The sequence below is a fragment of the Phyllostomus hastatus genome, unplaced genomic scaffold (assembly GCF_019186645.2).
Source record: "Phyllostomus hastatus isolate PE091 unplaced genomic scaffold, TTU_PhHast_1.1 phas_contig_86, whole genome shotgun sequence".
NCBI lineage: Eukaryota > Metazoa > Chordata > Mammalia > Chiroptera > Phyllostomidae > Phyllostomus > Phyllostomus hastatus.
In genome coordinates this window covers 35,155,880-35,167,611 of record NW_025333977.1, presented here as the reverse complement: position 1 = coordinate 35,167,611, position 11,732 = coordinate 35,155,880, and the positions used below count along the sequence as shown (strand labels likewise).

The following is an 11,732-nucleotide window of genomic DNA, read 5'->3' as shown; positions in this document are numbered from 1 at the left end:
AAGTCAAGGAAAGGGCCTTGGGAGGAAGAAGGTGGGGCTGCTTAAATCTCAGCAGACCTACCCTTGCCCTGAAATTGACATCAGGCCAGGTGAGTTGACCACACCGTAGATGGTAGACACCTCAAAAGCAAGGCCACTGGTGATTGCACAGGTTGTACTCTCCACAATCCCTGAAGCATCATTCTCATGGACTATAACATGGCTTACTGAAGTTGTATGCAGGGCACAGCCTGCACACCTGTATGAGACAGATGTATGAGATAGACCCAGGAAGAAGAACAAAGGGTAATTGAGGGATCTCACTCTCTTCTCTCTCAGTTGCCAACTGTGGAGCCCCTGAAGAGCTAAAACATGGGCTGGTCACCTTCTCTACAAGGAACAATCTTACCACATACAAATCTGAGATCAGATACTCCTGCCAGCAGCCCTATTACAAGATGTACCACAATATCACAGGTGAGCCCTGCATGCTAAACCAGCCCCCTTCTACCTCACACCCTCTGGGCCTCAGGGTTAGGTTGGGGCTGGAACAGCCTGTCAGCTGGCCACAGTTTGGGAGGAATGGGAAGGAAAAAACACTTGGAGACATGCCTTGTGTCTCCCTGGCTCAGGCCTGTACCACAAGAATTAGGCCATATGCCAACCCTATATCCACATATACATACCCACAGCCTCCCACAGAGAAGGAACCCTCAGGGAGATGGGAAGGCTGATCAGTTCTGCCTCTGCCACAGACTAGCACTAAGAAAACTCTCCCAATTTCTCAAAGCCTCCAAGTCCTCACTTCAAAAAGAGAACAGTGAAATAGCTCACAGAGCTACTATAACAGTCAGATGAGATGGTAGACATGAATATGGTTCATTAAAGAGTTTGTTAAGTGGAGAAGGAAGGGAAGGGCATGTGTACCACAGAGTACTTTGTGAACCAAGGCCTGAGTGACTAATGATGAATGAGAAGTGCCTGCCAGGGGCTGGGCAGGGCCGGGAGGGGATGGAGCAGCCCCCAGACAGACCAGGCGGGAGTCAGATTGCACAGAGCCTTGCACAACATGCTGAAGTGTGTGGTGTTTGTTTTTGAGGGTGATAGGGAGCTCTTGGTGATATTGAGCAGAGGAAGAACATGGCCAGAATCTCCTTTTAGAAAGAACCTTCAGGTTGCAGAGAGGACTGACTCAGAGGGAATGTCATTAGAAAGACATTTTGGAAGACTTGCAATGATCCACAATAGAGGAATTAGAAACACAGATCCATTTTTTCATGTGCTTTAAATCAACCATTTCTCTCTTTACTTCAATCTTTCTTCACTCTCCCAGGTATATATACCTGTTCTGCCCAAGGAGTCTGGATAAATGAAGTACTCGGGAGAAACCAGCCCACTTGCCTGCCAGGTACCTCATCCTCAAGACCTCTGCCTCAAGGTCTCCTATTCAAGGCCTTTGGGCCTCAGATGCTCTGGCTGTTAGTGTAGCGGGGGAATAAGGGGCATGATGCTTTGATTGTTTTTTAAGCTATCTTCTTTGGTTCAAAGGTCAGAGAAGCCCAGCCTCACACCTTCTCAAACCAACCAGCCTCTATATTCACCTGTTCTATCCAGCCGGGAGTCTTTCTGTCTCCTCTCTCTGCAGTTCTGCTCCCTGCACAACATGTTTTTATCGCACACAGTTTGTGTGTGTTGGGAAAATCAAGAAAGTAGGCACACCATCCTCAAGCACTCACTGTACTATAGAGGAAACAAATAACATCAGGTAACAACTCTCCGACAGAGTAAGTTCTTTCAAAGATCAGTGCATTCAAATCATACTAACTGCTGCCTCCCTGCAGCTTACCTACTGACCCACTTTAAAACGAAAAAAGACTTTTGGTAACAAAGAATATCACCATGCATATGGATTTAAGGGATATTTTGTAGATAGTTGCATTAACATTAAAAGTATGGATGATTTGCATCACAATCATGGCACATGTATTATATATTGCAATCGACTTATTAGAAAATTCTAGTCCTAAATGCACACTGTAGGGTTAAACAAATAACCCACAAAAATTGAGGTTAATATTCATAACACAGAAATATATGCTTAAAAAAAGGAAGAATGGCAGTAATTGAAAGACAAAACCATCCAAGACAGCATGAAGAGCAGTACTGATTCTGTCTGCTCATTTGCTCCTGTAAGGAGCTTCACAGTGTGGTCAAGTGTTGAGTAGCACTGGTATTTTACTGAATTTGAGTGTTAGGTAGAATGAGATAATGTTGTTATTTGACTGCTACATTTTAGTAACCCTCAATAACACTCAGTAGGCTTCTAGATATTAAAATGGAAAGGCTATGGAGTCATCTACCATTGCCCTTAAGAACTGAAGAAAGTGTTGGCATTTGGGAATCCATTTTGGCCATCACAGGAGCTGTGAGGTCCCAGAGAAGGAGGAAATCATGGCATGCACTTGTCTGGAAGTGGAGGAGTGAGGGCTGGTTAGGAAGACTTCATTTAGGAGGGCTTTATGTTTAAGAAAGAATTCTTGAGGTGGTAAAACAGGGGAAAGGTCAACCTACCCACAGTCTACTGATCCCCAACATCTCATTGAGGCTTAGCCAGAAAGACACCCAAGGCAAGACACCCATTGGTCAAGCTTCAGAGAAAATGTGGAATGGTGGAACTGTGACAAACTGGAGGAACAAATCTCTACCTTGCTAAAATACCATATGGGCCAAATAAACAGCGCTGGAGGTAGATTCCATCCTGGGCAGCCAGGCTGTGACCTCTGGAAGGGGAAGAGGCACTGAGCTGGCAGTCAGGGGCCTGGGTCCTAGTCCTGGTGCTGTTATTGTCTCATTGTGATCTTTGGTAAGTGATATCACCTCTCTGAAGCTAGGATTCCATACCCCAGAAGTGAGAGAGCAGAAACATGTGATCCATGACATTCTATACCTGTTAGTGGTCATTATCCTCTATATTTATACAAAACATCTTAGATATAATGAGTCATCAAACTATTTTAACACTTGGTGTTGGGCAAACCATGGTGTATCATTGGAGCAGGCTGGAGATTTATAAATTCTCTCCTCCTAAAATACTGAGATTGAACCCAGAGGGAAGCCAGAATGGAAAAAAACATTTCATTGGTCATCATAATATCTACCTTTCCAAGAACACTATTAATCAAATAGTATTTGTCCCTTGTTTTACAGATGAGAAAACTAAGAGTAATTGAGGTATGATTTATGCAAGGATACCCAAAGAAAGCTAGGGGCAGAGCTAGAAGGCGAACACAAGACTTTTGATGTCAGCACAAGCAATGCTGAGCCATTCTTGATTCTGATTATATTTTATGCCATCCTCATGAACCCCAAATTTTAGAATATCAAATTTTTGTTTTAAAAGTCCTCCCTCAGCACCTCCAGTCTCCTAGAGCCCAAGTCTGACTTCAGCACAAAAGCTATAATATGTCAAGAAGATTCTTTCTCCCAGGAAAGACAGGATGTAGAATGGTGTCAGCCTAAAAGAATAGCCTCATGTCAATGAGCTCTCTCAAAAGCTTGTTTCATTATTCAACCTTTCAAAAGTATAAGGGCATATAAAAAATCAGTCTTTTGTAGAGAAAATGAAGCTAGAGTCACAAGAAATGGGCTCTACTTCTGGCTTAGCCACTAGTGACTTTGAATATATCTCTTTCTCTGAAACTTGGTTTCTCCATCTGTAAATTAGCTGTTCTCCATGTTTCCCCATCTCAGACATTCTGTGACCTGGGTTATGCCATTGGCACCTTAGTTGGAAAAAGGCACCATTCAGCACTGGCTTTGTTATGATCATGGACTAAGCCACAGGCATGTCTTTCACCAGATGAGGGCCTTTTGGCACTAGATGAGTCATTCTGTGAGCTAATCACAGACCTGCCTTGAGGTGTCAACTTGTAGGCTGCTGTTTGTATTTGGGAGTCTGGCCTTCAACTGTGAAAGGCCAGACCACAGACAGTTAGCAAAGGCCAGCTCACATCTGGCCTGGGGTGAACACAGGTTGCCTCAGGATCATATAAGACACATTTGGAATCAGGAAGAACATCTGAAAAGCATTAAGTTTATGAAAGCCTGACCTACCAAAGTTGCCAAGAACACTCAAATGCTTTTTGGTCTTTAAAGGATTGTTGATAGTTTCCAGGGCCAAGAAGTGTAGCCTGACCATTTGAACCAAGAGGAGGCCAATGTTTATACCAGGTTTACCTCCCAGGCCTAAGAACCAGGCTGGGAAGGGCCCATGTGAACTCATTCTTAGCCAGCAGGGTCTGATGTTGAAGACCCTCTGTTCATGAGCCAAAGGTGTTTGGCTGCAGGAGGCTGGTGGTGCATGTGCATGCTCGGGGTACAACTCAGTGGAACGAAGTTTGATCAGACCTTTCTTCTTCCCCTGAAGGTACTGCAGGGTTCCTGGGTGCAATGATGTGTGGCTCAGAACAGGGCCCACACATCATTGCTTGTAGATTATGCCACCTTTCCCTATCCTTAGATGCCCTGGGCATCCATTCATAGCATGAGTCCTTTGTGCTAGAGAAGAAAAGGTTAGAGGGGCCTGCCATGTGACCTTTACATGTTATGACACATTGTAGGATATAGGCCAGTACATCAATCTTAGAATCTAGTTAGGCCCTTGCTACTTATTTTAATAGCCACATGCCCTTGGACTAGTCACTTAACCTCTGTAGAGTTTTACTCACCTATAAAATGAGGGTGGCCAGGGCAAATGAACTAAAAATGAAAGGAATTTGAAAGGTCCATGGCGATCATCCTGATCAACTGCCTCATTTAGCGGATCAAACATTAAAATCTAGAGAGGGAAATTTACTTACCCAGAGTCACACAAGACATAGGAGAGAAAAGCCAGGTCAAGGCCTCCGGTGTCTTGGCTCCCAGTCCAGTGTTTGTTGTGACCTGCTAGACGGTCTTTTAGTTTCCTTTTATCTCTCAAGGCTCATGACCTACAGTTTTCAGAAGTTTTCTGAGTGCCCACAATATCTACCACTTCTGAATATGAGGTGCTGTTCTAGAGAAAAAAGGGGAGAGGTGACCACTGCTAGATACAGGTCTGGCTCAAAGTCCAGGTCGGAAGTGATCCTGGCTAGAAATGGTTCAAGGTAGTGACAGTCCATGCATGAAATGGTCTGGCCCATAGATGGCCCTGACTACAGAAAGTCTGGACTACAGGATGGCCAGACTAGAAAGACTTACGTCAAACATGACCCCACACAGAGCTTTCCCAGGCTAGTGTGATCCCATGACGTAGATAGAGTAGGGTCCTGTGTTGGCATAATCTACAGTGGGTGAGATGTGAATTTCTTAGTGGCTCTCTTCACATGGCTGACCTAACCAGTCTTTGTCTCTTGTCCCCACTCCCTCCTTCTCCGTACAGTGTGTGGTCAGCCCTCTCGCTCCCTACCAAACCTGGTCAAGCGGATCATCGGGGGCCGGAATGCTGAACCTGGCCTCTTCCCGTGGCAGGCTCTGATAGTAGTGGAGGACACCTCAAGGGTACCAAATGACAAGTGGTTTGGGAGTGGGGCCCTGCTCTCTGAGTCCTGGATCCTCACAGCAGCCCATGTGCTGCGCTCCCAGCGCAGAGACAACACAGTGACACCAGTCTCCAAGGAGCACATCACTGTCTACCTGGGCCTGCATGACATGCGGGACAAATCAGGTGCTGTGAACAGCTCGGCTGCCCGAGTGGTACTCCACCCAGACTTCAACATCCAGAACTACAACCATGACATAGCTCTGGTACAGCTGCAAGAACCCGTGCCACTGGGACCCCACGTCATGCCCATCTGCCTGCCAAGGCCTGAACCTGCAGGCCCAGCACCCCACATGCTAGGACTAGTGGCAGGCTGGGGTATCTCCAATCCTAATGTGACAGTGGATGAGATCATCAGCAGTGGCACACGAACCTTGTCAGATGTCCTGCAGTATGTCAAGCTACCTGTGGTGCCACATGCTGAGTGCAAAACCAGCTATGAGTCCCGCTTGGGCAACTACAGTGTCACTGAGAATATGTTCTGTGCCGGCTACTATGAGGGCGGCAAGGACACGTGCCTTGGAGACAGCGGTGGGGCCTTTGTCATCCTTGACGACTTGAGCCAGACCTGGGTGGCCCAAGGCCTGGTGTCCTGGGGGGGCCCTGAAGAATGTGGCAGCAAGCAGGTCTATGGGGTCTACACGAAGGTCTCCAACTATGTGGACTGGGTGTGGGAGCAGATGGGCTCCCCACAAGGTCTGCGGGAGCTCCAGGTAGAGCGGTGATCTGACTGACCTCCTCAAAGCCTGCCTGCCCTGCCCCAGCCCGGGCGAGGCTGACCACACATTTCCGACGGCACACTCCATGTTACTCACCAGACCAAGTGGAATGGAACCTGCTGCTCCCATCTCCCTGAGACAGCCCCAGGACTCTGAGAGGCAGCAGAGTGGGATGGGGCAAAGTCTGTACACAGGAGACCTGGGTCCATGGCCCTGGGCAAGTCCCTTCCCCTCTCCAGGCCTCGCTGTCCTCAGCACTACGAGGGAGCTGGATGACTGGGCTAGTCCTAGCACTCCTCCCTTTCAGGACTGCTTTAACCCAGGGGCTTCATTCACTCCTATGCACTTATCAAACCCCTAACTGGGGGCCTAACTAGGCTTGATTGTTAGAAAATGTTTCCTTATGTTGAACTGAACTCTGAGTCAATATATTTTTCCCAGTTTTGTCATTTGGGCACAGACAAGTCTGGTTCCTCCTCTAGAAGAAAACCATTCAGGTCTGGGGAGATGGGGATCATACCCCAAGGCCCCTCTCTCCCAGGGTACCCTTCGCAGTACTCTTAGCCCTGAGGTTTCTCTCCCAAAAGCTTCCTGCAGTCCAAGCCTTAGCCTGCATGTTTCCTGTTAAAGGGATTTCAAAGGACAAAGAGAAAGTTTGGGTGACATGGGGAGGAGAATAGCAGTTGGAGTCTCCCCGACCCTGTTAAGTTCCTTTTGTCAACTCAGAACATGTCATTTGGGAGCATATGTCACTCTAAAATACCAGCTGACAGCAACAGGGTATCCATACCTGCTGCTCCAGACAAGCATGAAGCAACCTTCCAGCCTTGAAATGTATCATCTGAAAAGTCCACCTGAGCCCCAGCCCCAGGCATGGAGATTCATCTGGACTGCTTGGAAAAAGAGAAGGCCCCTGATGTGCCCTGCTGTGTTTCTGGGCAGGAAGATGGAAGAAGGGTGGGTTAAGGACATTAGGAATGACCTCATCCCACCAAGGCTGCCTAGCGTACCTGGAGTCTGAGCCCTTCAGAGAATCCACCCAGCATGGATATTCAGAAGGATGCACTCCTCCGGCTTCCAGGACCCTTAGAAAGGGCAGCAGAGACTTGCCCGTGAAAGGCAGTGAGAAGAGACAGAGAGCCAAGAGTCCTGGGCTCTAGCCCCAGCTCTGCCCCCAACCAGCTATATAACCTTTGACAAATCACTTTCCTTTTTAGGGCCTCAGTTTCCCCATCTGTAAAAGGAAGGTATTAGATCTCCTTTAGGGTCCTTTTAGCTCCATCATTCAGTGCTGCCAATCACCAACAGCCTCTCCTTGGCCCTCACGGGGATAATGGTCCTCCTGGGATTTTCCACCAGAGAAAGGCAGCCAGAGAAGCACCCAAGAGGGATTCCAAGAGAACAGTTGTGGAGTGTCCACTTTTCTAATGGGTTCATGAAACCACACTCCTTTGTCTTCGACTGGTGCATGTAGAGGATGCTATATATTGTATATTTTATATCACAAGCTCGCTATTCTGTAAGGTGCTTCTGCACTCCATTCTTCCTGTCAGGGGTCTAAAGTGGAAATAAAACCTCTGTGGATAATCAACAGCCTTCATTTGGGGGTTTGGTTATTGTTAATATTTGTTTGTTTCGTCTCTGTAAAAAGAAACTTGTGTCTCATAAAGCTAAAACCTCTCGAATTATAGAGAAAGTACAATTTTTGTCACCTAGATAGTATCCAAGAAAAAGTGATGAGGAATGGGGCTGGTTACGGGCATGTGTCCTCGAACCTGCACATCCCTTCATTGCAATGCCAGCTAGTTAAGTCCATGACTTCAAAGAGCTCAAACTAGCATGCAAGGCAAGGTTCTGTGCTTCTAGGTCTCACACAGGCAGAAGGAGGTGAGTGTCATGAGAGGAGTGGAGATTGCAGTATCATGGAAACTTAAAAAGAACAAGAAGTCCATATGGCTGGAGGGGGCCTGGGGAGCTTTGCAGAGGGTCTGCAAAGGCTGCACTGGGGGACAGAGGGGACCAGGCAGAGTGGGCAAAGATGAAGTGTGTGTGCATAGCGTGGGAGCCGTGGGGATCAAGGGAGAGCAGAAATAGCCCTGAAAGCCATACTAGGTTTGCACTCTGTCCTGTGACTAGTGATTCTCTAACTTCTAGTACTTCTGAGAATCACCTGAGATACATTTCAGAAATGTAGATTCATGAGTCTCCCCACCAAAATTCTAAAATTAGCAGGGCTGAAGGTGGGCAGCATAGAGTGGAAAGTGGCTTGTGGGGAGGGACTGAGCTAGAGGGAGAGATTGGAAAGCTACTGCCATCATTCTGGAGGAGATGGTGAAAATCCACCAAGCCTAGTGCTATGAAGGCCCAGGTGTGGGGGTGGGGAGTTTAAAAACATTTCAGTGAGGTGTTCAGCAGGGCTTGGTGTCTAGGCATAGAAGTAGAGGAAGTGCAGGGTGTGGGGGCAGCACAAGCTAGCCTGCCGGCGAGGGCTTTCCACAGGATGCACTCATGCTGTGCCTGTGTTTAGAGTTTATATTATAATGACAATGTCATGCTTTTTACACACTGGGAGCTAAAACAATTCTAAATTATGTTTTACAGTTTATATGTAGCTGGTTTCAAGGATTATCATGTCTTGTGTTCTATACATTTCAGATTTTTATTTTCCTCTAGGTATTTGGACTGTGTGTTCTGACACATTGAGACACTGAGGGGTCATGAGGTTACATGGAGAAGACACACTACTCTCTACTTCTCCTGATGATTTTTTTAAAACCGGTTTAGTTACTGGATATGGGAGTGAAGAAATGGGAGGCAAAAAAGAAAGGCCAGTGGAGACAATAACAAATATCCAAATAACAAAGAGGAGAAGGTTGGTGAAAGGTAGAGACAGGACTTGGTTTTGCTGTACTTGAGAAATTTATGAGCAATCCAGCTGGAGATGTAAAGAAAAGCTATTTAACAGGAGTGAGCAGATTGAGACACTGATCTGAAATCCATCAGGGTATAGGTGGTGTGATGGCATGGGAAGCAATGGTATTATCTACTGGAAGTTTGCAGAAAAAAAGGGGAGGGGGCGTGAGGACTGAACAACAGAAATACCAGCATGGGAGGCATAGAGGCAAGAGAAAGAAGAGAGACAGAAAGAAAGAAAAGAAAGAAGGAAGGAGGAAGAAAGGAAGGAAGGAAGGAAGGAAGGGAGGAAGGAAGAAAGGAAGGAAGGAAGGAAGGAAGGAAGGAAGGAAGGAAGGAAGGAAGGAAGGAAGGAAGAAAGAAAGAAAGAAAGAAAGAAAGAAAGAAAGAAAGAAAGAAAGAAAGAACAGAAAAGAAAAAGAGGAATCAGAAACACAGGAAGGGAAGTGCTTCAGAAGCCATGGAGGAGAAGTGTCATTAGAGATGAAAAGTAGTTAACAGAGCAAATGCCACAGGATGGTTCAGAGGAACACCTTAGGCTGGACATTCCCCAGAGAAAGGGACCCAGTCTCTACTGTCAACTCTGAAAGAATAGTCAGGGAACAGGCCTCATGCTGATGTTTAAAATCCCTAACCCTCCCTCTCTGGCCCTCCTTCATTCTCCTCCACCCCACTTTCTCCTCATCCGGCCTCCTCCTCCTCCTCCTTCTTCTTCTCCTTCTTCTTCCTCTTCCTCTCTGTCTATCTTCCTGCCTCCTTCCCCCACCCCCCACACTCTCTCCAGGCTTCTCCTAGGTTTTATCTCCTTCCTGAGGCAGGACACTGCCTTTACATTCTCCCTTCTCTAAGGTTTATAGTAAAAATTATATGCTCAGTTCTTATTGTTGTGATTCCTTGAAATCTACAAATTTTTGGCTGCAACCCCTGACTCTTCAAATGACGATCCATATTTCCAGACTTTGGTGTGTGCTGTACTCTTTCAAAAGTCAAAGCTGTATCTAGCCTCACCTAAAACAAGGTTGCTCCAGCTTCAATAGTAAGCAGCCACAGGGCAAGGAGACTTCCTAGTGATGAAAAATACATGAAAATAGATTTCAAACAGTATCTTCCTATACAGGTATATATCCCTGTTGAATTTCTGTTTATGGGCCCAGAGCCATTCTATCTCCATTTATGGCTGTGGGTCTATTAATATTCAAATAGCCACTTTACTTCCAGGTACACAGAGCATAGTACTTCTTCCAAATTCAAAGGAGAGGGAAGGATGTGGAGACTGTCAACTCTCCTTTCCAGAGGCTTGACTAGGGAAAGGAGGAGGAGAGACTGAAATGAATAGGAAGCAGAGAGGGTAGAAGTTTGATTTTAGGATGAGAAGGCCTGACCATGTTTTAGAGGCAGAGAAGAAGGAGAGATTAAAAACACAGGAAATGAATAAGAATTCCCAAAGCTAGGTCCCCAAGAGTTTGGAAGTGAAGAGATACAAAGCCAAGAATTAGTTCTGAAGAGAAGAAAGTTTACAGAGGGAACAGACGGAAAGAGGAATAGTTGGAGCACTTCACACCCAGTAGACTCTGAGTATCTCCTGGGAAAGAGAGAATTATAGACTCACAAAACTGAAGAGTCTATACCAAAAGGCTTCAGGTATGGTTAGGTCAAGGAACTCAAATATCAGGATACAATCTCTCCCTTACTTTACTCCTCACCTTCTAGCTCCACTTTTCACTGTTAGTAACGTTATTCTGAGCAGACTGTCTATGAAGACCTAGGCTTACAGCCAGTAGCTTAGCAACCTTAACAGAGAAAGGCCTTTTCTCTCTCTATGTTTAGCAAAACTCCCAAGTCAGGCTGTCATTGGCTTGGCCAGGGTTACATTCCTATCTCTGAGCAATTGTTGTGTCCAGAGAATGAGAGGCATTAATTAGTCAGGTCTGGGTCACATCTCTACCCCTAAAACCGAAGGTAAAGTCATTCCAACTCGGGATATATAGACTGGGAATGGAGGAAGGCTGGGTCCCAGAGGAAAACTGGCATGCTGCCTCTGGATGGGGCAATGGATACTGGGAGATCAAAAAGTAACAGATGTTCCTAACAGAGAGAAACGAGCTGGTAGCTCTGACAAAGGGCAAGATGGAGCCAAGAGTGTGACGTGTCTCTCCCTCCCTTGGCTGCAGTGTGTGGGCTCCCCAAGTTCTCCAGGAAGCTCTTAGCCAGGATCATCAATGGACGCCCAGCCGAGAAAGGCACCACCCCCTGGATTGCCATGCTGACACACCCAAATGGGCAGCCCTTCTGTGGAGGGTCCCTTATAGGTAAGGAGAAGGTGGAAGGGGCGGGAAACCCAGGTTAGAAGCCAGGGTAGAAGCAAAAGTACCCAACCCTCTTTTTGTAGACAGATCAACATTTCTTCATAAAGAAACACTGTCTACACTAGTAGCAGGGCCCAGAAGTACAGCGTAGAAAGAGCCCTTAGCTGGTTCCAGGAGACATGTATTTATTCCTATTCTATCTGCCTCCTTTAGTCAACAAACACCTACTGAGTCCTG

General features: G+C 46.5%; 1 protein-coding gene across 3 annotated transcripts in view; it reads left to right on the top strand.

Annotated features, from left to right (window-relative positions):
- Positions 1–11,732, top strand: part of MASP1 (MBL associated serine protease 1) — a 62,359-nt gene that overhangs the window by 39,519 nt on the left and 11,108 nt on the right. Inside the window, exons 9-11 of one of the 3 annotated variants that reach the window (XM_045850864.1) lie at positions 319–456; positions 1,313–1,387; positions 11,361–11,498. In XM_045850864.1, coding sequence (XP_045706820.1) covers positions 319–456; positions 1,313–1,387; positions 11,361–11,498 — 351 coding nt within the window. Of the gene's footprint in view, positions 1–318; positions 457–1,312; positions 1,388–5,398; positions 7,868–11,360; positions 11,499–11,732 lie in introns of those variants that run through there. The other 2 variants (XM_045850862.1, XR_006787127.1) reach the window with 2 other exon arrangements.